This window comes from Platichthys flesus, chromosome 6 (assembly GCF_949316205.1).
Source record: "Platichthys flesus chromosome 6, fPlaFle2.1, whole genome shotgun sequence".
Taxonomy (NCBI): Eukaryota; Metazoa; Chordata; class Actinopteri; order Pleuronectiformes; family Pleuronectidae; genus Platichthys; species Platichthys flesus.
Window position 1 is genome coordinate 20720575 of NC_084950.1, and position 25481 is coordinate 20746055.

The following is a 25481-nucleotide window of genomic DNA, read 5'->3' on the forward strand; positions in this document are numbered from 1 at the left end:
CAGCCGCACTTTCAAATGTTGAGGAACAGCAGGCGCCTCGCCAAGAACATTGATACCACACATGTTAGTCCTGTTGGGTGCAGCTCATGGTAGAAACTTCATAAGAAGGTCCAAAAAAAAACATTGTAACCATTTCTACAAACACTTCTGAGGCACAACCATTTATGTGAAGTATCAAAAACCTAAATCTGACCATGACAATTTTGCCATTTTACATACGGGTTAAATCATAGTTAGTAGACCTACCAAATATATATAAAAAATATATACTTTTGATTTTTGCTTTGATTCAAAGGAACGGCTTGTTTCATGATTTTGCGCTTACTTGCAGACCTGCTGACACTTCAACAAGAAGACTGACGCAACTCTATTGTTTGCTTATTGTTTAAATATGAAGCAAACAGCCAGAAGCTTATTAGCTTATCTTTACACAAAGACTAGAAATGTATGAAACAGATTAGGATATATCTTTTTTGTTAATCTGCATTAAAACCAGAATGTAAAAAACGATGTGTTGCGGGTTTTTATGCAATTTTTACACATCAGTGTGTATGGGTTAAATAAGTATAATTTTAATGTCCATACCTTTCAATGAGGGAAAAGAAGTTTATGAAACAATTTAGGTCAATTATTATTCGTAAAAACGTTTCAGACAGATCTTTAGGGCATCTTCAATAGCCTTCATTATATACTGTGACACAGCAGATCTCTGTAAACTAACAGCCAAATAACTGCCTGATCTCAAATGAGAGGAAATTACTAATAAAGGGAGCAACTGCTAAGGGACTTACTATTACAGGGCCCCTGTAATAGTTACAAGAATAGCAATTTAATAAGTGAAACTCTCAACTCATGCTTCATTAGAATCCATTACGCTTTATGGGAATTTCATGACATATAGGAAACATAAAATAAAGAACGATAACGTTGTTGTAACCCCCCCCCCCCCCCCCCCCCACACACACACACACAGGTCTGCCCAATTATTATCAGCTGCTGATATATAGTAAAAGTATTGTAATGCAAAACAGCACATGAGCGTGTGTGAGGGATTTGGAAGAGTTATCATTGCTGCATTAATCCTCTCTTCAAATATACACCAGTAATGGAGGACAAGCCTTTGGAGAACGGTGGGTTATTTATTTATCTGACTTCAAGTGCATTTTTTTTGTCTTTCAAGGAAAGGTTAATTATAGGTACATTCACATGCTGGTCATGTTTTTTTTACAAAAAAAAACACAATCCCACAATAGGCGGACTGTAAATAATGAGGTGTGAGAAAGTCTGGTTGAAAAACCAAAAGGGAAAATGGGGTGGAAAACAATAGACTTCCTGTGCAGCCAAATGACATGTCATTTGGGAAACTGTGATTGGTGAACTGTAGTCCTGCCCAAATAACGTCCAGAGTCTTTGAGCGCATTAAACTCTTAAGAGATGAAGGCCCGATTTAACTCACTGTACTTGCCAGGGAAAAAACAGACAGAGATTAAGGTATGTCCTTTCCAAAAAGACCAGTTTGTTCAAAGATGATTGTCTGGACAGTATGTTGAAGCCTCTGGTCCAACATAATCCACTAAAAGTTTATTAGACTCCATATGCCAGTGTTAAATCTGAACTTATTAATGTTCATGTAAAGGCTTAATGGAAATCACATCTGGATTTTATAAAAAAATCCAACATGTACTGTACAAAAGCTTTGATCCAGAGGTCATACCCTCAACATTTGGTCTGGGGTTTTATGGGTTTTCATGGCTAGAGGAGGAGGTGACATTCTGAAGTTACATGGATCTTTAATTAAAAAATATACGAACGGTATTGTTTTGAAAGAGTTTGATAAGATAAAATGGCTCCACTCTCATGTCTGTTTATTAGATATGAGCCCTCATTAGCTTGTTAGCAATGCTCATTGGTGTATCTAGGATTTTTCTAAATGGGGGGCGGGGGGGCATAAAGGGGCCATCATTTACACAGCAGGGCCAATTAAATGTCCAACATCCACATACAATTTCTGATTCGCTAAGGTGCACATTAATTCAGTCCTTACTCTTAGCGCTATAGGTTTGAGCAAAGCATCACATCTTTCAATATATTTTGAAAGATAAGTGATTGCTGGTTCAAGCACATTGTGTCCTTCGAAAAATAATATTATAATTCTGAACAAACTGTCTTATTTATTGTGGGTATTTCAAGTGACTCGGCCCATGGATCCGTGAAAACACGAAAGGGAACCTGTGGTAGCCTCCAGTTGTCATAAAAACTCAAAAAGGTGTTTAGTTTGTCCAGTCTGGGCGTCTGTAAAAAACATGGCAGAAAACAACAATTCAATACAATTTAGATAATCACTCGTAAGTGAAAACATCACTAGGATCATTCCAAATTCGATATCGGCAAATAGATCTCCTTCACCTTAATTGTTCACACTGGACCTTTAATACCAGGAATTCACATCCAACAGAAATCAGCTCTGCTTCATAGAAGTCTTGTGACAAGGTCTTGGTGTTCATAGCGTTCAGAGAGGCCTAAACTAAATTGTACTTGTGCGAGACGGAGCTCTTTGAAAGGAGCTGCTGTGCACTGACATGTGCTCAGTTCCTGGAAAGTGCTGCTGACTAATAGCTGAATTCTTGCAGTAACCACATGCCCCACTCTGCTCTCTGTGACACAGCCCTCGGGTTATAGGTGAGTGAATGTGAGAGAAAGAACACACCACTGTACTCCATTAACAGCATTTATCTTGCTCAGTAATATTGTTTCACCTAATCTCATTGGGTTGCCCTTATGCTGTTCGCACACATGTTGACGAGATGCAACGACACGCTGAATCCTCAGACCACGTGGACACAGTGATCATGCGGTGTCTTCATTCATCTGTAGATATTTCAACATCAACAAATCAACACCTGATTTTTTTATCAACTGCATCCACCACACATTTTTCCATTCGAGTGGAAATCTCACTAAAGAACCTTCCTCACTTTAAATTATCAGAACCCGGCCCCATTACTGTCATAGATTCTTTGATGCTCTTCAGGGGTTGTTGTGTACTGAGATATTGTGTTGTCATCTCCTCCGTTTCCCCGAAGGAGTTATACTAATAATCCCCACAGAAGGGCAGGGAGCGCGTTATTTTCACCTGTCAAAGTTTCCGTGTGGGTGGTGATAGCAATAGTGATACCATCGCAAAACCAATACAAAGAGAAAATAAAGATTGTTCTTTCCAGCAGAGAAACAGTAAGTCGTGGCACAAACACAAAAACATGTCATTAGCTGCTGTTTGGAGCTGATACGCTTTGATTCAAAGGTCATACACAAAGCAGTGTACTTATACAGCTAGTTTCAAATGAAAAACTTAAATTGACACATGGACCTTGGATTGCGATACCTTCAGGGAGGGTAATGCCCCAAACCGAGTCCAAATCATGTAAAAGATGCCGTGAATTAAAACAATAACTAGGCCATTAGGCTCTGAGAGGATCTACCCAGCTTAATACCAACATCAGCATGCTCACATGGTCAAAATGACAATGCCAAAAGACAAATGGTAAACAGGTTTATGTTTACCATTTTTCCATCTTTGTTTAGCCTTTTGTCATTGCATCATTTGTTAGTTTTAAGTTGTTAACATTTGAGGAACTTTACAGATGAACCCTAACTGGAATAATATGGTGCTACACTAAAATTAAGGGATCACCAATGTGATGCCTGTAAACAGGGGCAACAATGCCCTTGACTATACATTCAAGAGTTGTAATGAGGGTTCATGTGGGGGCCCATGGTCTGAAGGTTTATCTTCTGGAAATTTGTATAATTTCATGGGCATCCAACCAATAATTATCTGAGTCTGAACCAACAGACAATGTCTGAACCAGAGGTTAACTCTACCATCAGCTACTGTCAAGAATAAATTCAGAAAAATATACCTCAACATATCAAGGTAGAAGTTAATAACAGGACTTTTTAAAGTTGATACAAGCCACAACACACTGTAATTTCTCGTAACAAAGGGAAACAAAAGGAAAAGGAAAAGCAGGTCACCTCCCTTCCTAAGATATTGTAAACGACTTCAAACAACAAAGATCTGATCACCTGAGGGGGTGTTAAAGAAGATGTGCCGGCACAAGTCACTGAAACTAAGTTCACAACTCTGCCAGACAATCCGCACATCTTTTCCTGTTGACAGTTTCCACCTGGCTCTTCAGTTACGCAAATCTCACAGTGACCTCAGTGCGGAGGGGAAGAGACGCTGAATTCTGCTGATGAGAGCTGGCAACAGCCGTATGAGTCACAACTTACCATCAATGGAACATCAGATACTTGCAGGTACAGTGACAGAGCATGTACTGTCAGGTTAGGGTAGTGTTTTTTGCAAATTAACTAATAACATCTAACACATCAGACATGGAGTATATTAAAATCTGTCCCTAAACTTTAAGTCGAGTTAATTTTATTTTATATACAAGTCTAAATATATGGCAGAACTAACACTATTTAGTAGTTTACTTGAAAATCAACTATCAAATTATAGTTTTTTTTATTTTTATCATTTGATATTTCTTAAACGTTAAAAATAAACAGAAGCCAATTAAATGAGCACGTGATGTATCCAGAGAAATTTCTGTTCGGAAGACTTTCTTGGATTATCATGTAAGAATTCCTTGTAACAAGTTGCTTCTAGAAAATGGACCTATTTTTCAAATGATTTTGGCCCTCTAACAAAACTAAAAAAAACCTGGGAACAAAGAGAAGGGGCGTAGTCCTTTAAAAAAACTTTTATTTAGAAAGATACACTTTAAAAAAACCCTTATCAACAATTTTAAACTTCTTTTGAAATAGTAAAATCCTATGCCGATCCTGCTGTTCATGGTCACAACTCGGAGACATCTCCCCTTCCATACGGCTAAGTGAATCGTATACTCTCCGTTACTGTTATTCGAGTGATTTCAGTGAATGTTTGTCGATGCCGGTTATAAGAAACATACCAAATGACAAGAGCAAGGTGCAGATGTTATGCGAGATCGGAAATGCAGAGCAACAAAAAAAAAAACGACCACGAAATAATTAAATGTGCCAAAATGAAATAAGACACTTCTTGTCCTTTTTGGATCCCTCCCACCACCTATGGTGTTATGAAAGGATCTGCATAACGGACTGACTGTGGCTGAATCCTGTGTTTTTCTTAAGGAAATGAACCGATTTCAAGTTCTGCATTTTGATGTAGATATATCAATGTTTTCAGCCCACATCAAAATGGACACAAAACATAGCTCTACTAATCTGCACTCTAAAGGCATCCTGAACAGTGCCTGATTAGAATTATTCATGCTTTGCAATAGGTCTGATCTGCAGAAGCATTCAGCAGAGACTCTAAAGAGCCATATGTGGGCCAACGCCACTCAGAAACACTGAGTAAGCTACTGGCATCTCATTAAGCCTCCCAATCAGTCCTCCATGTTTGCTTCTCTTATTGGCTTTTGATTCAGGAAATTCAGCGAGTCCTCACTGTCCGGGATCGGCGTGGACAGGTGCTCCAGCTCGTAGCCGCCGCTCCTGTTGGCTGGGCGGACTTCACTTGATGTTTTTTTGTGTTCCAGGATCTGCTGCAGCTGGTGGCTGGCATACTCAGGCTTGGTGGTGAGCGGCCCGATGGAAACCTCTATACCCAGGATGTCAGTGACCATGTACGGGCGAAGCCAGCCAACCAGAGGGGTGCTGCCGGGAGTGTAGTGGGTCTGCTGGTGGTAGAAGAGGAGACCATCCACCTGCAGCCACAAATTAAGCATTAGATTTATCAAAGCCTGATGTTAACTAAACTAAGTTTGGATTTCTGAATGTATTTTTGTTTGTCTGTTCATACGCAGTTTAAGATTTTTTTCATAAGCACATCATCAGACATTAAAACCCTAGCGTTCATCTTACTCAACAGTAAGGTGTTTGCAGAGAAACTGCTCTTACGCTGAAGCTGTACTCAGCAGCCAGGGCTTTCTGAATGGATTCTGCTGTGCAGGCTGTGCTTTGGAGGCTCACAAACCGGAACTGGAGGACCAAACAAAAACAGAACACCACATTGTTAGTTCCAAATAGAATTTGTCTTCTTGTCAAATGTGAGAAAATAGTTCCTTAAGTGAATTTACTCAACAGGGTCTGATTTAGTGTCTACTGGGGCTTAAATTAATCTCCATAATCTTAAAGATTTGTATAATTTTAGTCCAAAATTAGTCCCCAAGACAGTAACAGGAGTATGTCTTAAATTTTTCATTTGTCTTATTTTCCAAGGTTCAAGTTCAGGAACTTTATGTTTTCCCCTTTAGGAAAATAAGGTGCAGCAAGACATAAAACAATCAGAAAATGCAATATAGTGTCTTCAGCAACAACACAAATACAGAATACAGGAAAGAAGAAAAGGAAAATGGGGCATGACGTGGAAAGGCTCTATTCCTGTTGCGGGTACTCACAGGGTTGCGTTTGGCGATCTCTGATAGGCCCTCCGTCTCCTCGACTTTGGATTGAAGCCAGAAGAAACGGAATTCGGTCTGTTGATGAGAAAACAAGCACTGTAAACAAAACCTCCCCCCCATTTCAAATACTGAGGCAATGAGATGGGCAACGTGGTCAGAAGCACATCTGTGGCCCAGACTTCGCTACTTAGGCAATTAGACAAGCATTCCTGGGTTGCTGGAGGATTTGAAGCCAGACTCACCGGGCAGTCGTACACAGGGTGGCCTCTCCAGCACATGACGTCCAGGATGTAGTACGTTCTGTCCACTTCACTGTAAATGCAGTCTAGGATGGTGTAGTCTGTGTGGGGCAAAAACAAAGACCAATTCACACACAGACAGAATTCACGTGTACGCTTAACTATTACCGACTAATTAAAAAGCAATAAGAAGGGTTTCACTCCTGAATTGTATCTCAAATTCACACCTGCAGGATGCTTGATGTGATCATTGATCTCTACCAGTAGCCCAATGATTCCAATAACTCATTTTGGATGTGCAAATCCTTTTAGATGTTTTGGAACAAACACCAACGAGAAGAATTTCAAGACACCAACCAACACGTGGTGCGACATCTGTGAACTACAAGTTCTGCCACACAGTTTAGCTCCAAAGACTAGAATAAGTCGTGCATGCCACTAAACAAATACAAGTTGACAATATCAACTCTTCACTGTGTGTTGTAGTTGTATTGCCTTTTTACACTACTCCCTAATATACATTATATCCACAAGATAAATTATTTTAGGATGTGGCTGAGGCATAGAGAGGTCTTCCTCCAACCAGAAGGTCAGAGGTTTGGTTCCAGTCTTTCCCATCTGCATGCCGAAGTGTCCTTGGGCAAGACGCTGAACCCCAAATTGCCCCTATTAGTTATTGGAAATCGCTTTGGATAAAGGCGTAAGCTAAATGATATGCAATGTAATATTTAACAGATGGCAAAGATGAGGCAGCAACAAGATGGCTAATTAAAAACTAAATGTGACCATATCAACAAGAAATACTGTTGAGGAATAAAGGAAGAGAAATAAAATCTTATCTTAATCTTCCTTATATTTTTGTTTTGACAAAATTACACTTTTTTATAGTGACATTATCAATTTGCAATCCTTATCATGACTGGAATTTCCTGCTTGCTTGAATGATCCAGTTTATTTTGCTTTTATTATGTAAAGCACTTTGTGTTGCATTGATTGAAAAGAAAAGCTGCTGCACAAATAAAGTCCGATTGATTGACGTATCAGAGACAGCTTTGTACAACAGCCCAGCCCATGTAATGATCAGTCACGTCAGGACTGTGCCAGAGAGGTGCTGACTTTAATCTGCTGTATGTTTTGTTGCCCACAGCCATGGTGGTGTAATTTGAAAATACTTATCACACAAAATAAGCAAAGCAACAGACAGCTGGTGTCACTGAGCAGACTTTATTCAAGCCCAAATCAATCTTCAGTGTCAGGCTGTGCACGACAATGAATAAACGACATTTGGCTGCAGTTATCGGTCATAGACCCATTGATAATCCACAGGACCTGTAAAGTGTGTGGTTATAAAGTTGTGTGCTTAGCATGAATAACATGATTAATGCACCAAAGTAAATTAATTTATCTTAAGCACACGGTTAGTTAAGGAAGCTGACTGAGCTACTGAGACTACATCTCAATAAATGTCATCATGTGTTGTAGAACCAATGAATAATAAATGATCATTATTACTTCATTAATTAGGCTGCTCCTTTATGAAAGTCTGTGTTAGAACCTACCTGCCTATATCTAACTGCAGAGAAGCTACTAAGTTCACTTGCCTATTAGCTCCTGACCTGATGCAAGTATTTCAGAGTCCGCCAATGATGTCCTTGTTAAATATTGTCTCATTTGACTCATGAAGGAGAAATGAGGGTTGTTGTCAACATATTTAGAAGAATCTACTGTCAGAGAGACACTGATTCGAAAATACACAGTCAGTATATTTCAGTGACCCCTGTGCAACCAGGACACCTACCCTTTCCCATGGCAGAGTTGTGTCGGTTCCCACCAGGCAGCAGGGAGGGGAAACGGTTCACACAGTAGCCGCTTTTAGTGTAGGCCGCAGTGGAACCCTTTAGAAAAAGGCAGGACCAGAGACGTTACATGAGGGAAGAGACTAAAGACACCACAACATCTTCCCCCTGCACCGTGAGTTTCACAGAGTTTGATGTGTTTCTGTTTTTCTACCACTAAAATCTGATCAGTTCATCCTTGAGTCCAAGTGAAGATGTATGCCAAAACACCAGAGGCTTCATGGCTATCGGACAGAAGGACATACATCTGCACCACCTCGAAACATAAAACCTCTGGTCATGGCTGTTGCTGATATGGAATAAAAAAATATAACACAAATTAAAGCCTCTATGCACTTCTTTTCACTAGCGAGAAATGGTTACTCTTTGTTCCTATTTTAGAGATCTAATGATTCAATTCAAGTTTGCATCAGCATGATGTCAACTCCTGTTTCCAGTTGAATGACGACACACTGTGGCTTAATACACTTTGTGTTGTCCGTGTGTGGTACAACTTGCATTGGATTCTTCTCCTTTTACACTTTCCTCACCACCTCGGCGTTCTATTCTTTTAGGGCTGTTTGATTATGGCAAAAATCATAATCACAATTATTTTGTGCAAAAATGTAATCACGGTTATTAATCCTGATTACTTACTGACTTTGGAAACATCACACACTTATTGAACTTTAAAGATGAAGAAAAATGTAAGTGCCGTGTTAACAGCCCTGAGTGAGAAGCGCAGATCAGCCAATTTTGTTCATCTGCCCTTTTCTTATCACTCACACGTAGAAATGATCTCTACATAAAACCTGCTAAATTCACTCTTGGATAATCAGGGCGTCACTTCTATCTGTGAACTATCTTTGAACTAGGGGCAGATTGTGTGACATAGCTTAAAGAACAGTGACAGTTTCCTACCTTGGAGGCAACAATGAGAGATCTTTTCCCAACAGGACAAACCACCATCAACCAATCAGTGTCCAGTTCTGATGGTACATCCACCAGCCACTCTGACAGCATGAGCTGAGGAGGAAGAGGAAACAAATTCAGCGCTTCGTCTTCATCAAAAATTATATTAGGAGACATCAAGATCTGTGGAAGAGTCTGTCAGCAGTCAACTGAAGTGTGATTTTTTTACAAGGGCTGATGAGGGAGCAGGGGAGTAATTCTACAACCTAATGTGCCCTCTGCTGGACAAAATAAAGAATGCAACAAAAAGGGACAGGAATAAAGTGTTCCTCACACATGAGTTAAGGCTGGCGCATGCTTCTGCGTTTTCACGGGCCCGCAAGCGCAAGAGCCCTTCCGGGCCCCTTACGTGTTTATGTATGTCTTCTTACGTGCGTCGCCCAATTTTTCTAATTATACGACAAAGCTCCTTAGAGCCTTACGCAGCCCGCAAGGGATGTGATTGGTCGGCTAACTACATCCTTTCCGGAGTCGCATTTCTGGTTTCATGCCACATAATACCGGCAGAAACAACGGAAGATTTAGAAGAACGAATATGGACCAAATAGAAGAGCGATTGGCAGAAGAGATCTGAAAGTATGATCACTTGTACAACCTGTCACTGACTGGCGGATTTGTCCGCCAGAAAAAGGCAACGAGGAGCCGCAGTGGCTATGTAAATAGACAATCGACGAAAAAGAAAGAAGGCTTCTCTAAGGTCGTCTTCGACAAAAAACGTTACTCCGCCTAGTGTTCTGGCGGGGAATTGCTTTGTAAGACGCGCAACGCTTGGGGAAGCATGAACGACAAAGAGTCCTGCGACACAGCTGCGTGAAAAACCGCCGACGCAGTTGCAGAAGCATGCGCCGGCCTTAAGGGTAACACCTGAGTCACAACACGTCAAACACCGACCTGGTTGGCATAATGCTTCGGCAGCTTCCTCCTCTCGATCTCCATCCCATCTTCCTCTGCATTGCTGTCGATCTCCCGTTCCCCCTCCTCCAGTTTCTCCATGTCCTCCTCCCCATCGCTGTCTGCCCCTGTCCAGTCCCCATCAGCCAGTCGCCGCGCATGGTTGACATAGTTTAACCTTTTGCTGGAACGACATGAAAAAGAATGGCTCATTCAGATCCTCTCTCTGTGGTGTTGCCTTTAAAGATCCCCATTGGAATATAGAGGTGTAAACTGTTGGGACACAGACCTTTTCTGCAGCTCAAGGAAGCGCCTTCGCCGCTCGCTCTGCTCCAGGACACTGTGCTTGCTCTTGTACTGGGCCAGTCGAGGGTGTGGGGCGGCTGTGCTGTTGATCTCCTTGGACACAGCAAAGCTGGCCGAGAGGGCTTTGGTCAGGTCATCCATGGGGACTCTGCGAATCAGTACAAAACAATGGTTAATGGCATATTTTTCAAGTAATGTGGTTCATAATTCATGAATGATCACTACATGCAAGCCTGAAAATTTGAATAGAGGCAATATTAGTAATCATGTTTGGGATTTGAATGACGTATGAGTGAGACTCTAATTCATGAAGTTGAAATACGGGGGGGTATTAATCAAAGATGGGTCCTAGGTCGATAGCGGAAAACGTGGCGTCTTTGTAGCTGTCAAGCATGACGGTTGAAAAAGGGAGGGAACACTACAGTTTGAGGAGAGGCGGATTTCTACAACAGGACAATGTTCTAAAGCAGATCTAAACAAATCAAAATAACCCCACCATATACTGAGTCAAGAAACACAATCTTCTGGAACATCCCTCACAATCTCGAACATTACTGAACCTCTGGACAGATCTTAAACTTGATGTATGAGCAATACAGCCTGACAATCTCTCAGAACTTGTTTGTGTATAGAATAAAGACTCTTGTACAGAGAACATTTGAAAACTTAGATACTTGTCGCGCGCGGGGAGGAGGGGCTGTGGTGTTGGTGATGTGTAATCACAGACTGTTCATAAAAGGTTGGGCACATTGAAATCTTAAGTGTTAACAACACGATATAACATCACTGGCACGAGGTCATTAACGCAGAGGAGAACGACACGCGCCTTCAGAAACCAGTGACACCAGTATGCTTTCATCTCACGCGGAGGATTGACTCGGGAGACATCTGGAGTTATTTTTTACACAAATCCCAGTGTTTCAGTTCAGATTAGCAAGTAGCATGATGCTAAAGCTGCTAGCATAGTGTGGGCCGACTAGACAACGCGGAGTCGACCGACGCTGAGTCATGGGCTCGTTTCTCGCAGCCACACGTGAGAAGCAGGCCCAGCTTCCGCGGGGTGCAGTGGCTGTGCTGGGAAAATCAAGCAGAAACCAGTGAGACGCTCAGATACCTGGGACATGCAGGAGGCTGCTGGTGGAGCTGCTGGTGCTGGTGCTGCGGAGGAGGAGGAGGCGTCACGCTGACATCTTCCCACCAATGGAGACAAGTCGTTGGTCGACCAACCGCAGCAACTATCCCGGAGTTAGAGCAGCGTCACTTGCATTGCAAACCAACTACTCTGAACATTTTATCATGTTTCCTGAACACACTGTAAAAAAATTAAAAATCTATTTCCCTGTGACGGTTTTACATCATTACACAAGACTCATTTCTGTCTGGACTGATTGACTGGTTTTTATACGGAAGCCCGTTTATTTGTCGAGGTGTTTGTTAAATCCATGGTTATACTGTGTGTTTGTACAGGTATATCTGTATTTGTAAATTGTGTATTCAGATTTTTAAGTAAAAGCATCATTACCAAACTAAATATCTGTCAATGGTACTTCTGACTTCAACGTTCGTATGTATTATCAACTAAATTTAGTGAGTGTGTAATTCAAAAAGTGACTCAGAATACTTATTTCTTCAATTATTATATTATTGTATCCTTCTTGTTACTGGAGGAACAAGTATTCAGATCCTTTAAAGTAAAAATGACGAGAGTAAAAGGATCCCTTTACAAATATGATCACCATTTAGAGTGACACGGTTACCTTCAAGTAACAGTTATTAAAGTATCAGAAGTCAACGGGCTTGACTTGTTATGCTGGTCTGTTGTGTACTGCGTAGGTTAAAGGTGAGTCTGAAGAGTAAACAGAACTCTCAAATGAACAAAGTGGAGTAAAAATATAGTATTTTCCCATGAAGTGTTGTCGAAGTAAAAAGAAACACAAAAAAGAAAATTAAAAATATTTTACTTATGTGCTCTATATATGACATTACAGTATACGGACAAAATTTCATACTGAAATCTATCATCTCATGTTACATTGAGGAATATCTGTGAAGAACATGAAGTACAGCAGCAGGTCAATGTTTGTGTGACGCAGTTTGCAACTTCTTGAGGTAAATATGAACTTTGTAATTGAACTTATAATGATGATGATCCTGATGTTATTATTATAATCATTATTATGTGTAATACGTTTTTATCACCACCATTATTACTCTATCCACCTAATAATGAATGGGTTGAATCTTGGTGTTGTGGGTTTCCCCAGCGTCTCCTGTAGGGGGCACTGCTGAGCCATTCGCTCCTCTACTGCAGACTATAAAGGGGCCGATGAAAAAAAAAAAAAGCGAACTTGCTTTCTTCAGTTGTTCGAGCCTCACGTCATGGAAAGAGTTACTTTGTTGCGGCGCTGAGGAATAAACCCAGAAAAACATCCCCGCGTGCGGATCGTCTGTGGGACCTGGTCGCTGCGGATTTGTGCTCTGGAGTGATATGCTCGAGGATCGCCCGGAGATGCGCAGGAACCTGTTTACAAGGAAAACACAGCGAGTTTGAGAGAATGTGGAGCTCAGGGATGCCATTACTCATCCCTGCGGTTCCCCTCACGCCAGGCCACTTTGTCCTGGAGATATTTTCACCGCGGATCCTTTCCAGGCTCCGCTAACGAGCAGCAAGTGTCCGGGGAATCGGGGGAACGACGTGACGCCGGTGTCCACTTTGTGAGGATTAAAACCACCGAGGAGATTGTTGGCCGAACCACCTTTTGTTTTCTGAACCTGTTGAGTTTCTGATGCGGGATGAGGCAGCGAGTCTCCCTGTTGTGAGGGAGTCGATGTGTTGTCGAGCCTCTGCAGCCTGAATTTACTGTCGGATATTTAAACACAATAGATTTAAGGACAATAGAGCGACAGCCTCGATGGGCTGAGGATGCTAGTGGCCACAGTGGGTATGTTTCATTCTGCTGTTAGTTTTACATAACTCTTCACTTCTGCTGTGTTGCTAAAGTTTCACATCATTAAAGTTACATAAAGGTCATATTGCCGCTGCACACCTGATCCAACAGCTGCCATGTAATTTGAGACCAGTTTCAATATTACAGTGAGCTTGTGTCAGAAGTTTCCAACACAGCATGCATCCACACGGGAGCATCAGTACAATCTAGGCACTATGTGCGTGTAGAATCTTTGTGGTTTGGGACCAACTTGAGTATCACGATGTCAGTGAAAGCCAAAGCCATCTACACCTTCCAAAGTGAAAACAAAGAGGAGATCAGCATCCAGGAGAGCGAGGAGCTGGTCATCTTCGATGAGAAATCAGTGGACGGCTGGTTCAAGGGGGAGAACAGCCAAGGGGAGAGGGGGCTCTTCCCTGCGTCTTACGTGGAAATCATTCGCACTCGCTCAAACTCCAATGTGACTGACTGCTCCATCAGCCCAGCAGGCTCTCTGGGAAAGGACTCCTCCTATATCCACTCGATTCCCATCACCCCTCCTCATTTGCAGCAGTCGTTTGATGACGACGAAGATGATGACTGGGACGACTGGGATGACAGGTCCACAGTGGTGGAGGATGCAGACTACTCAAGGAGCCCTGGGGCTAATGGACATGCCCATCAAAGCCCACTGTCCAACAACCCTAATGTACACTACCGGCCCAAACCGCACATGGAGCGACAGGACAGCATCTCCAGCTCCAGGAAAGGCAGTATGGTGGGCAGGAACTTGAATCGATTTTCCAGTTTTGTCCGCTCAGGGGTGGAAGCGTTTGTTCTGGGCGATGTACCCATGATGGCAAAGATAGCTGAGTCATACACCATTGACATGGGCCCTGCTGGACCCCTGTGGAAGGCCAGCCCACAGCCGTTCGCCTGCTCAATTGAAGACCCCATAAAACAGACAAAGTTCAAGGGCATCAAGACCTACATTTCTTACCGGGTCACGCCGAGCCACACAGGGCGTCCCGTCTACAGACGCTACAAACACTTTGACTGGCTGTACAACCGCTTACTGCACAAGTTCACTGTGATCTCTGTGCCTCACCTGCCTGAGAAGCAGGCCACGGGGCGATTTGAGGAAGACTTCATCGAGAAGCGCAAGAGACGACTGGTTCTGTGGATGAACCACATGACCAGCCACCCGGTCCTCTCTCAGTATGAAGGCTTTGAGCACTTTCTAATGTGCGCTGACGACAAACAGTGGAAACTGGGAAAGAGGCGGGCGGAGAAGGACGAGTTGGTGGGCGCCCATTTCATGCTGACCCTCCAGATCCCCAACGAGCACCAGGACCTTCAGGATGTAGAGGAGCGGGTCGACACCTTCAAGTCCTTCGCTAAAAAAATGGACGACAGTGTGATGCAGCTCACACATGTTGCCTCGGAGCTGGTGCGTAAACACCTGGGTGGGTTCAGGAAGGAGTTCCAGCGGCTGGGAAATGCCTTCCAGTCCGTCAGCCAGGCTTTCATGCTGGACCCTCCCCACAGCTCAGACGCCCTCAACAACGCCATCTCCCATACAGGCCGCACCTACGAGAACATTGGAGAGTTGTTTGCAGAGCAACCTAAGTATGACCTCTTCCAAATGCTGGACAAGCTGTCACTCTACCAAGGCCTGCTTGCCAACTTCCCTGACATTATTCATCTACAGAAAGGTAATGAGCCTCCCCATTACTTTTGTCAGTTTGTGAGGGATTTCTCTGTTTTCCTACTGTGTGTGCAGAAAAATTCTAAAATGATAAAATACCCGAATGATGATTACATCAATGACCACTACAGATGTTTGGAAGTATCCCCAGCCTCCCAGCCGTTTTTCATTCCTGCAACTACATTCATATTTCAACTGAATATAACCCCTATCAGCTCACCATTTAAAATTACAAAGTGATAACTTTCCAACCATCTGCCCCAATACTGATGTTTTCATGTCACATCCATCAGGCACTGGATAGATTAATTTATTGGTGGATGTCCTCAGAGTTCTAGCAGTTTATCATTGAACCGTAATACTCATACACGACGACCAATAACAAGTTTTCAACAAGAGAAATTGTGTATCTGCTTATCCTACATGTTGTTGTAACATGACAAGCAGAAACTGCTTTGGGAAAGTGTTGCAAAAGCATCAGTTGCAGTTAAGGATAATATACAAAGTGTCTGCTAATGGGATCAGACCGAGCGGATCGCCCATGATTATGTTTTGTTTCTCAGCCTCTTTTATTTATTTTGCCACGGTTGAAAGATTAGGTTAGGATGTTGCCTCCAGAATCTCCATTCTCCTACACGCACACAGACACAGACACACCCAAGCACACACACACACACACACAGTTTTAACCCCAAGACAGTGTGTGTGCTTGATGTGTCAGTCTGGGATAAAATATTAGGTCATAGTCTTTGATTGCATCTCCTGAGGCCTTTTGCACCGCCTCCTTGAACCCCACCTATCTAGACACAAACATGCAGACACACACACACTCCCCCAATCTCTTGCTCTGTCAATTACTTTCATAAGAACGATGGACTTTGATAACCTGTGCAAACATGTCGGTGAAGGGAAGGTGGAGTATTAGATGAATCATTTCTTCATCACTTGCTGGGCGGTAACCATACATTAGTCATAATATGAAGTCAATAAAACAATGATTTAAGATATAGATACTGTACTCAATTAAAAAATCATACCATCAGTGTAATATTCAATATCCCCCTAAGTACATACAAAGTAAACTATGTGCTTCTAGGGCTTGGGTGTGACTTATATTACCTAGCACAGGCTGCCATTAGACAATTCAGTATTACCCAAATATTGACGTTATGTAAGGATTTAACAAAACTGCCATTAATATTACATTTGAAATGGGTTTGTTTTTAGTTGTTGTGGGAGTTCACCTTAGATTCCACTTGGTTCTCTTCAAAATTTGATGAGACAAGATGAGCCCAGAGCTTTGTTGTTGTGGAATAATACAAGCAGCAGCCATGATGTGACAAACACACCAGAGTATCACTGGCAAGGAGTGGTGAGGACGGGGCAGTAAGAAGAAGGTTGTACTAAACGATTTAACCTTAGTCAGTGTTTTGGTTTGTTCAATAGGTTTAAAGTGTTCTCGAAGAAGCCATAATATGCTCATATTCAGTTTCATCGTTTGAATTTTTAGTTATTATTTGAAAAGGTTTACATCACTTTCCTCATACTGTTCATTGCTGAAGCTCCTCTTTCAGCATCTCTCAGAAAAACGTGGTTTTAGCTCCTGTCTCTTTATGGCCCGCCCCAGATGCAGCCCTCTCTGCTCTGACTGGCCAGCTGGCCCACTCTGTTGTGATTGGTTAACCTGTTCCATTGCGTGTAGGAAATGTCAGCCTTCGCTTTCCCTTTACGTGGTCTTGTTGTGAGGCAACGTGCCAGAGTGATAAGTATATCATGCAAATGTTGGGCGTTGTGATGTCACACAACATCATGACACATAAAAGCCTAAATAACACGATAGACGAAAGGAAAACTGAAATAAGCATCATGTATTTCATTTAAATGTCATTTGAGCAAATTGTTAGTAAAGTATCACTTGATCGTGTAGTAAACATTAAGCAGTACATAAAGTTGTAATCCTTAAAATCCCTGTTATACAAATTTATTTTGCTTCCTATTCCTGGGTGCTTAGCATTCCTGTGGTCTTTTAATCTGATGATTCTTAGAGACAACTTGCTGACATCTTTATTATTACTGCTCTGGTTGTGTTATCAAGAAATGCTGTAGCAATCCTAATGCCAAATACATGTTTTATTGTCTATGAAGTCCGAATATATTCGGACTATTCACAGCTGCTGCTGCGTAAATACAAATCTTGTCCTGTGTGGTACCACTTAGCTTCCACTCTTTCAAAGCTGCAAATTCAAACGAGGTGATATCAGAGTTTAAAATGCACATTCATTATTATTCATTATCATACTGTCCCTAGGGTTTACAGGTTACTCTTGTCCTTGCAGTCCCCACCACATTTATATCTGAAAACCTAATTGGCGAATCATACATTATTTTACAAGAATCCTGTCTGCAATTATCAGTGTTTCTGAAGGATAGCGTTCAACATTTGATGAAAACTGTTGTGCATGTACCACCACTAGAATCTATGGCTTGTTTCCTTCCCCCATATTAACATAACGGTCCTCAATCATAAACTGAAATCATAAAAACATTGTCCTATAACAGGAACACAACTCTGTCAAGGTCCTGTTTGCAGTGGCTGATTTTCATAAACCACATGGTGAAGTATTAGTTCCCTTTTAGGTGTACAACTCAAGCCTTATCCGTTGTTAACCTTGTTTGAGTTTGGCTCCAGACACATATCAGTGTTCTGTGTCAGCTCTGTGACCACATCAGCTGATTGGTGTTGGTCCTGGAGGAAGGAGAGGGCTGCCAGCCATGAGGACTCGTGCTGCTGGGACATGTTATCATCTACTTCAAGCAGGTGGCCCTCACAGAAGGTCCAGTCAGTTCATGTAATATGGATATCATTAATCGGCCCCAGTGAGCTCAGGTCATGTCGATATAGTTCAGTTTGATATGCAGAAATATTGCATCAGATATTTCATTTTTGATATGATTGTAGCATATTCCATCCACCTTCATTAGAGTGAGATTTACTGAGGCGAATAGCACAAGTCAAAATATTAACTACTTAATTAGATTTAGGTCAAGAGCTTTTATTTAGTTAGTTCATTCTTAAAAGCAACAGTATGCAACTTCTAAAAAACGGGAATCTTGTAACTCAGTCTGTTTTGCTTTGATGAGTAATATCTTCTGGCTTTATGACTCTTTACTTTTAGTCTGTGAGATTTAAGACTTGAAACCACAATGTCAGTTCATAGTCTCACTTTATAGGTAGAAAGGAAAAAGGGGAAAGTATATGTCTGCATTTCATTGGGTTTTTGCTATCAAAAGTGAAATTTAGCTTTTGCTGCTAAGCTATACTCTGTTCTAGTCTTTAAATGGGTTGTCAAGAGTAAGGTTATGTATCAGATACCTTGTTTCACTAAGTGTTGGCATCTGAGGCCATCCTTTTTTGATTTATGAATGAAATAGGTCTTTTGAAATGAGGAAGTTAGCATGATTAAGTTGTTCCTTATTACAACGGGAAGGTTGTTGCTTTAAATCCCTCTTTTGGCAGCTGCCTCTCTATGTGGAGTTTCCATGTTCCCTCCTCTGGGGGAGTTTTCTCCGGGCACCCCAGCTTCCTTCCACATTCCAAACACATGCAGATAGAGGGAAATTCATTAGCGACTCGAAATTAGCCGACGCCTGACAATAAATTGCCAATGTTTTGGTGCTGTTTTGTACACAGCAGATCTCTATGCCAATACTCTGTCTTCTGTTTACCTTACACACTGTTTACTGGCCGTCGAGTCCAGATGAGTTGGGCGTTTCTCCACAAACAAAGACACAAACAGTTTTTGTAGGTGTTTTGGATCCAGATGACTTTTTGACTAATCTCTTTACCTGCTATATGTCAGTCAATATGTTCCGCCGCCTTTGCTCGTCATGCAGACTGTTAAACTGCGGGGAACCAAAGCCTGTTTCAATGTGATTGGTCAAACTACAACAGAAACCTGAAGGCTTCCAGTGTGTGGCTATATGTGTATGCATATTGGCAGTTTTTGTGCAGTATCTGAAAAGTTATTTCAACAGAAAAATGTTTATCCGCTTTCTTGCTAAGGGTTTGATGAGAGGGTTGATATTCTAAGCATGTCTTTGTAGTAAATATGAACCTTGTGCTGGGAGATGCTTAGCTAAGCGCAAATACAGGAAGCAGGACAAAACAACTGGCCTTGCTGGCTCTGTCCAGAAGTAACAGAGTCTTCATACAGATACCTTATTAGCTCGCTAACATGTTAAGGATATTAATAACTATTCTATGAAGTGTTTATATGTTATACTCTACTGGAGGAGGTTGAGCAGGAGTGTTTTTGACCCGGCAGAGACCTTTTCTCTCTGCTGGGTTCCCTTCCGGTCCAGCAAACTCCCCCTTGATGTGACTTGTGTTCTGCTGAACCAGATACAGCTGTGGCAACACTCGCAACACGCAGAACTGAGGTCAACCTTTTCCGGTGTGCTCCTCCTTCTCCTTCTCCTCCTCCTCTTCAGCTCTTCATTGCTTTAGTCTCTTTCACTGAGGTCTATAGACGCTGTCCTAACCCTGAATCCTGGAGAGCATGTGATCTGCAGAAATGTGGCCGTGCTGAGCTAGAAAAGGCTCCACAAGATGAAGTACAGTTTAAAATCTTGAAGTACAAGGTTTTAAGTGATAAAACCAAAGTAAAAGTTGTGAAAGTCTGTCTTGTATTTTCCTGCTTAAAAAGCCCCAGCCTTTTTCTGTTCTCCTTTAGTCCTGACTCATTTTGTCGGTGAAGAAAGTGCAGCGCTTGTCTCCACGCCCCCTTTAGCTGTTGCTGACTGTGGGATAAAACCCTCTGTGATCCTCACCAGATCATAATTCAGTTTGAGAATGAGCTAGATCCCTGGGGATGCCTCCAGCTCGCCAGCCAGACCTAAATCTGGACAAGAGGTGAGTTGTCCCCCATATGGCAACACATTGCAAAACCACATGCAGCATCAGCTAGAAGGAAAAGTAATGCTGTTGCCAACTCTGAAAAAATCTGTTTTCAAATTGCTCCCTGTTATCTGCTCCGATAACAAAGGGTTGCCTAAGTTTTGGGATTTTGCTTACACGCTACACTGATATGTCTGTGTGTTTTTGAAGTTCTCCATGTAGTTTAGTGTAGTGACCCAGAGCATGTGGCGTGTTTTATATGATCAGTCGAGCATGTTCCAAATTAACATTCCATATGCTGGTTACAAAAAACAAGGAATACCACATTGTCAGCAGGTACACAAGCTGCAATCTGTGAGCGCAGGCTAATGAAAGCATGCTCTGAGTTTCAGGGTCGTGCAGTGGCCCAGTTATGGCCGCTTTTGAATGTTGATTGTATGTTATTGTGTTTGCTTCGGTCCTCTTTGCTGAGGGTGGTGACTATTGAGAGCAAACGTTTTCTCCCTCCTGTTTGCATACTCATAAATCTTGACAAAGCCTGGGCCCTCGTCTTCGCACACACTGTCTATCCAAATGCCTCCGCATTCCTGTCTGTGTTGGCCCAGTGCAGTGCTGTTTCACAGATTACAGATGTCTCCAAGAAGTTGGTTTTTACCACCACAGCTTCCCTCGTCCTCTCCTACAAAAAAACACATTGACTTGAAAATAAACAAAGGAAGTGATGAAGCTTGCAAATAAAGAAATCCAGTGCAATACCAAATCCACATACATGTATCTCATATTGAATCTTTCAAATTTTGTCTATTTAACAATAATTCATTAAAATATACCCCAAAATAACTAGACCTCTTATGTATTTTGTTGACTCTTATACTTTATTATTCAGAATGTTCCCATCAATGTTCAAACCCAGAATAAATCCCCAGTTTTACTCAAGATCACAACACATTTCATTTAGGTCGCCTTTTATCTGTGTTGGACTTCCCCTGTCTCTGCTAATATGGGAATTTCCTGGATTGTTTTTCAAAATCTCACCATTAGCAGCATCAAACAGCCCCCCCTTGTTGTAAAGTCACACTGTAGAAAGTATGCTTATTATTATTCGGCCCCTGAAATCTATTAACACTATATATGTGCTGCTATTTTTAGTAAGAAATATCAGCTCAATGGTTTGCTCTTTAACCCCTTCAGCTGGAGCCAACCAGGCCAGCTGGGGGTTTCTGTTAGTGGTTTGCGGCCTCTGTCTCCCGTCTGGGCTCTGTTTTTTTCCCACAGTTTTAAGACACTGATTGGATGGATGGAAGGAAGGAAGGAAGGAAGCATGGATGGAAGGATGGAATGATTGCTTAACTCTCAAAGTGCCGGCAATGAAATTAATTAATGGAAAACAGAAATGTTTATTTTATATTCATGTTTATTCATGTATATTTGTTCATGTTTATGTGTAGCTCACAGGTTAAATGTTGTGGTGGCCCTGTATACTGCGATAGGAACATTTCTACCTCCGGTGCGACTTAAAGTGGAGCCAAAATAGCCTCAAGCTGAGACTGACTCTGACTTGATTCGGTTTTTCCTGGAAGAAATGGAGCTTTAAATGTCAGAAAGCATCTGTCCACCAGTTGTAACTGCTGCCATGGTAACACCCCCAAGATGCTTGTTGTTGGCATAGAGATGCCATCCCTCAGAGCAGAGCATTGTCATCCTCATCTGTCCCGTTGTTGTTGTGTGAGCCTTTCTAAGCAATCCTAAAAGTTGTGTTTGTCTTTTCACCAAGTCTTCATTGTGTAGGACTAGTGCAGTGTCTGCCCTGGGTTGTTTGTTTAGCCTGTGGTGTCGCTGCTTGCAGTTTTCTTTCTGGAACTGTAAAGTGACCTGCAGTGATGGAGCTGGAGCGAGTAAAGTCCGGCTGTGGGACTCAGTCCACAGATCCCCGAAGCTGCTCCACAAAGAGCTGTTCACCTGTTTTTTCAAAGTTCAGTAAAGGGCGACTCAGAACGAAAAACCCCGAACAGGAGAATCAGCTGTGGTTTGCAGTGAATGTTCCTGTTGTCCCAGCCGCCGCTGCTACAGAGCACTGGTCGCCTGTTTATTCAAAGCTTATTAATATTGAACTGTTGCGTATCCAAATCCCACCAAATTCAGCACCGCCCTTCCTTGGGCCCTGAACAATGCACATGCCAAGTGTGAAGCCAATAAGATGAACGGTTCTGGATATACATGAGTCACATACGGACGTGTAGGTAGATGCGTCAGTTGAGGTTGGATATCAAATCACTGCGTCAAGAGAAAAATATATTCCTGATGAGCTAAACAAATGAATAGGAACATCCTGCACTTCTTTAAAACCACTGCGGCCTCTCACGGAAACAATTTAATGAGAAAAATATTTCAGGGCGAACACACCGAGGAAATGATGCGTCTGTTCTGTATCAAAGGCATTGACACTGTTAAATAGTCCTTGTTAAAGTATCATTCGGGAGTAGAACAGGAAGCAGGGACCTGGATGGATTTCAGGACAAAACAACAAATGAATAAAATCATAACAAATTAAGTTGTACAAACTTATGGTCATTTATTTTTCTTTTCCTGTGAGACCGCAACTGATTTTTGCAGGGCTTAGTTTGAAAAGGCGACTCAAAACATATAAAGTTGTTCATTTTCTTCCAGATGTCAGCTGGAAATCCACATTCATTCCAACGTGTGATTTACAACACCCTTTTTCATACAAACCGAGAAACTTGGGCTGAGAAAGAGATTACATAAAAGCCTTTGCTCTGGAACAATGTGAGATAAACACGATTAGGCTATTAGGAGTTGTAATAAACTGTACTTACCTTTCGTGATTGGTGCTTAGCTAAACCACACTCGATAAACAAAAACATCATGAGGGCAACATGGCTGACACAAACACAGATTTATAACACCATCTGTGTTAACGTGAAGGATGTATTCGTTTTAGAGCAGATTCTTCTTAAACAAACATCTGTTATACATCTCTGTCTTTGCGTGGCTTTAATTTGAGCTTTGGAGTAATCAGAAGCTTCACGTCTTATTTTTCTGTGTGTAGCTGTTGTCGTCATGGTCAAAAATGTAGTGGAGAAGCCCAAACTAGTGCTGAGGAAGTGGTCTGAACACATATTCAACATTTCTGGTAACTGATTCTCCGTGCAGGACCAGAGAGGGTGGTTCTGTTTTGAACATTCCTCATCCCTGAAGTAATTTAGAATAAAAGAGTCAAATTTAGAGGAAGATAAATGGACATAGGAATATTTGAGGCAGCTAAAATTGTTTGTGAGCAGCTTTAGACATGAACTTCAGCTGTTTTGATCAGAATGGGTCTGGTGGCTGCTGTAAACCGCATTATTGGTAGCCTACTTAGCAGGTTTTTTACGTTTGTGTATCCTCCAGGCTTTTAAGGCCCACTTTAAAAGCTGGCAGTTACTGCAAAGTCCCTCTGACCCTCCCATGCATTCTTTGAGCTGTGTTTTCTTCCTGCCTCTTCTCTTCTCTCTTCCCTCCCCTCTCTGTTTTCAGCTCTTCTGCTCACCTTTCCTTTGCTTTTGTCCATTTATCTTCCCCCCTTCATTATGCTTAAATGTCAGCGGGGCTGTCATTTCATCATAAATATCACCAATATGTACAAAAGTCAAAATTTAGCAGAAAAATCAATACATTTAAATTGAATCACCACAATTGGGGGAGATACCAGCTGGGGAGAAGTTAATAGCTGTGTCTCAATTCTGTGTCTGTTTAAGACTGCATTTGAAGACCGATTCCGTCCAAGCATTGTGACTAAGCCGTCCTATTTTAGAGGCTCCTTCAAAAATACGGCTGACAAATGCATCTTTAGTCCCAGAGAAACGAAGGCTCCAACGAAGGTATCCTTCCTGGCCCAACATATCCAAGGATTCATTGCACTTCACTAACAAAGTCTTTTCAAAGAAGTAGGGGTGCAGCGAGTGAGCGTCAAGTCGTCCTAAACTTTCTCGGCGTGTCCAATTTTAGCTATGTTGCTAGGCAACAACGATAAGGGCGGGACAAGCTGGTTATGCCAATCATGGAACGCCTCTGTAGACCAGACCGTCACACTTTGAATCGGCCTTTGCAGTCTACCCAGCCCGGAAGGAGGCAGTCTTAGTGAGCTGGAATGACTGGGTCCTCAGTAGGATATTTGTGAACATATCGTCCTATCAGTGAGTGCATGCAGCCCAACATTTTGATATAGTTAAATGATTGCTAGCTACAGTTAGGGCTTTGATTATGGGGCGTGTTTCAACCGAACCAGAAATGCCTCTTGTCTCAATTGGATAGACCTACAACCAAGGTCTATCCAAGTTCGTCTGGCATCCATGCTAAGCCAGACGAATGAAACGTCAGGGGGTTGAAACGGCAAAGTACAGACAAAATAATGTTCATCAACTAACCACTTCCTGTAAATGCCTGCGTGACTAATTGCTGTTGAACATTTTTAGTTTTTGGACACAAGAAAAGAAAACATTTCTTTCCTAACAGATGATTCAGGGTTTCCCCCCCTGTTTTCATTCACATTTTTGAGGGCTCAACAATGAACAAATATCTCATCAGTTCACTGCACTGCTTGACACAGACGTCAGCGCTCACACACTCACTGCCCTCTCCTAAGGCTCAGTGTTTTGTGGTGACAAGCAGCATTTGTCCTCGGTTTGAAAATGTCTCTGTTGACTTAACATCCACTAATCGTACTCAGTCACGTTATTGCCTCCCGTTTCTAAAGTCGTAATACCAGATTCCTAGAGAGGTTATTTTACAGAGAAATGAGAAATTCAAGGAGGGTATTGAAAACGGGAACCCTGGAAAATGTTCCGATAATTGGGTCCAGACATTTTCAGGTTGTCCGGGTTGGCCAAGTAGTCCTGGGTACCACATGCAGGAGGTAGAACATGACCTATGAATTCCCCGTGTTTATTTACAGCTAATCGTCCTTCATCACCGAAAGCTCTCAAATTTTGTTGTCTTTCCTATTTAACATTTTAATTGCATATTTTATATTGACGGCAATTATTTTTTTTTAACCTGAGATATTTGCATTCTTCCAGTTTTACGGCCATCACAACAAAACGTCATCAACTCGCTCACTATATTTTCCAGACATCTTCCTGCTGTAATCTCACGTTGACTCACTCTAACATTTTCCAGACATTTTACCAGGGGGGCATACAGGAAAACTGAAATCAGCTTTAGTTCTCTTCTTAGTGTTTGAATAGTTTAAGGT

The 25481-nt window shown here is 42.0% G+C and overlaps 2 protein-coding genes across 3 annotated transcripts in view; one reads left to right on the top strand and one right to left on the bottom strand.

Moving 5' to 3' along the window:
• Nucleotides 1-4754: 4754 nt before the first annotated feature.
• Nucleotides 4755-11948, bottom strand: snupn (snurportin 1). Its single transcript, XM_062390485.1, has 9 exons — nucleotides 11813-11948; nucleotides 10682-10846; nucleotides 10393-10576; nucleotides 9451-9555; nucleotides 8493-8589; nucleotides 6698-6795; nucleotides 6453-6530; nucleotides 5953-6033; nucleotides 4755-5759 (listed from the first exon to the last, which is right to left on the bottom strand). The coding sequence occupies exons 2-9, from the start codon at nucleotides 10837-10839 to the stop codon at nucleotides 5439-5441; spliced, it is 1122 nt and encodes a 373-aa protein (XP_062246469.1). The 5' UTR covers nucleotides 10840-10846; nucleotides 11813-11948; the 3' UTR covers nucleotides 4755-5438.
• Nucleotides 11949-13055: 1107 nt separating this feature from the next.
• The window catches only part of snx33 (sorting nexin 33), a 34976-nt gene continuing 22550 nt past the window's right edge, over nucleotides 13056-25481 (top strand). For both annotated transcript variants that reach the window (XM_062390487.1, XM_062390486.1), the window contains exon 1: nucleotides 13056-15340. In XM_062390487.1, the coding sequence (XP_062246471.1) occupies nucleotides 13909-15340 (1432 nt within the window). In that variant the 5' untranslated portion in view covers nucleotides 13056-13908. The remainder of the gene's footprint in view (nucleotides 15341-25481) is intronic.

Excerpts from the sequence above, each read along its gene's own strand:
- snupn (XM_062390485.1), bottom strand. The coding sequence starts at position 10,839 with ATGGATGACCTGACCAAAGCCCTCTCGGCCAGCTTTGCTGTGTCCAAG. Across the intron at positions 8,590-9,450 it reads CTCTCATTGTTGCCTCCAAG|GGTTCCACTGCGGCCTACAC; the intron begins GTAGGAAACTGT and ends CTTTTTCTAAAG. Across the intron at positions 6,796-8,492 it reads CAACTCTGCCATGGGAAAGG|ACTACACCATCCTAGACTGC; the intron begins GTAGGTGTCCTG and ends TGCCCCACACAG.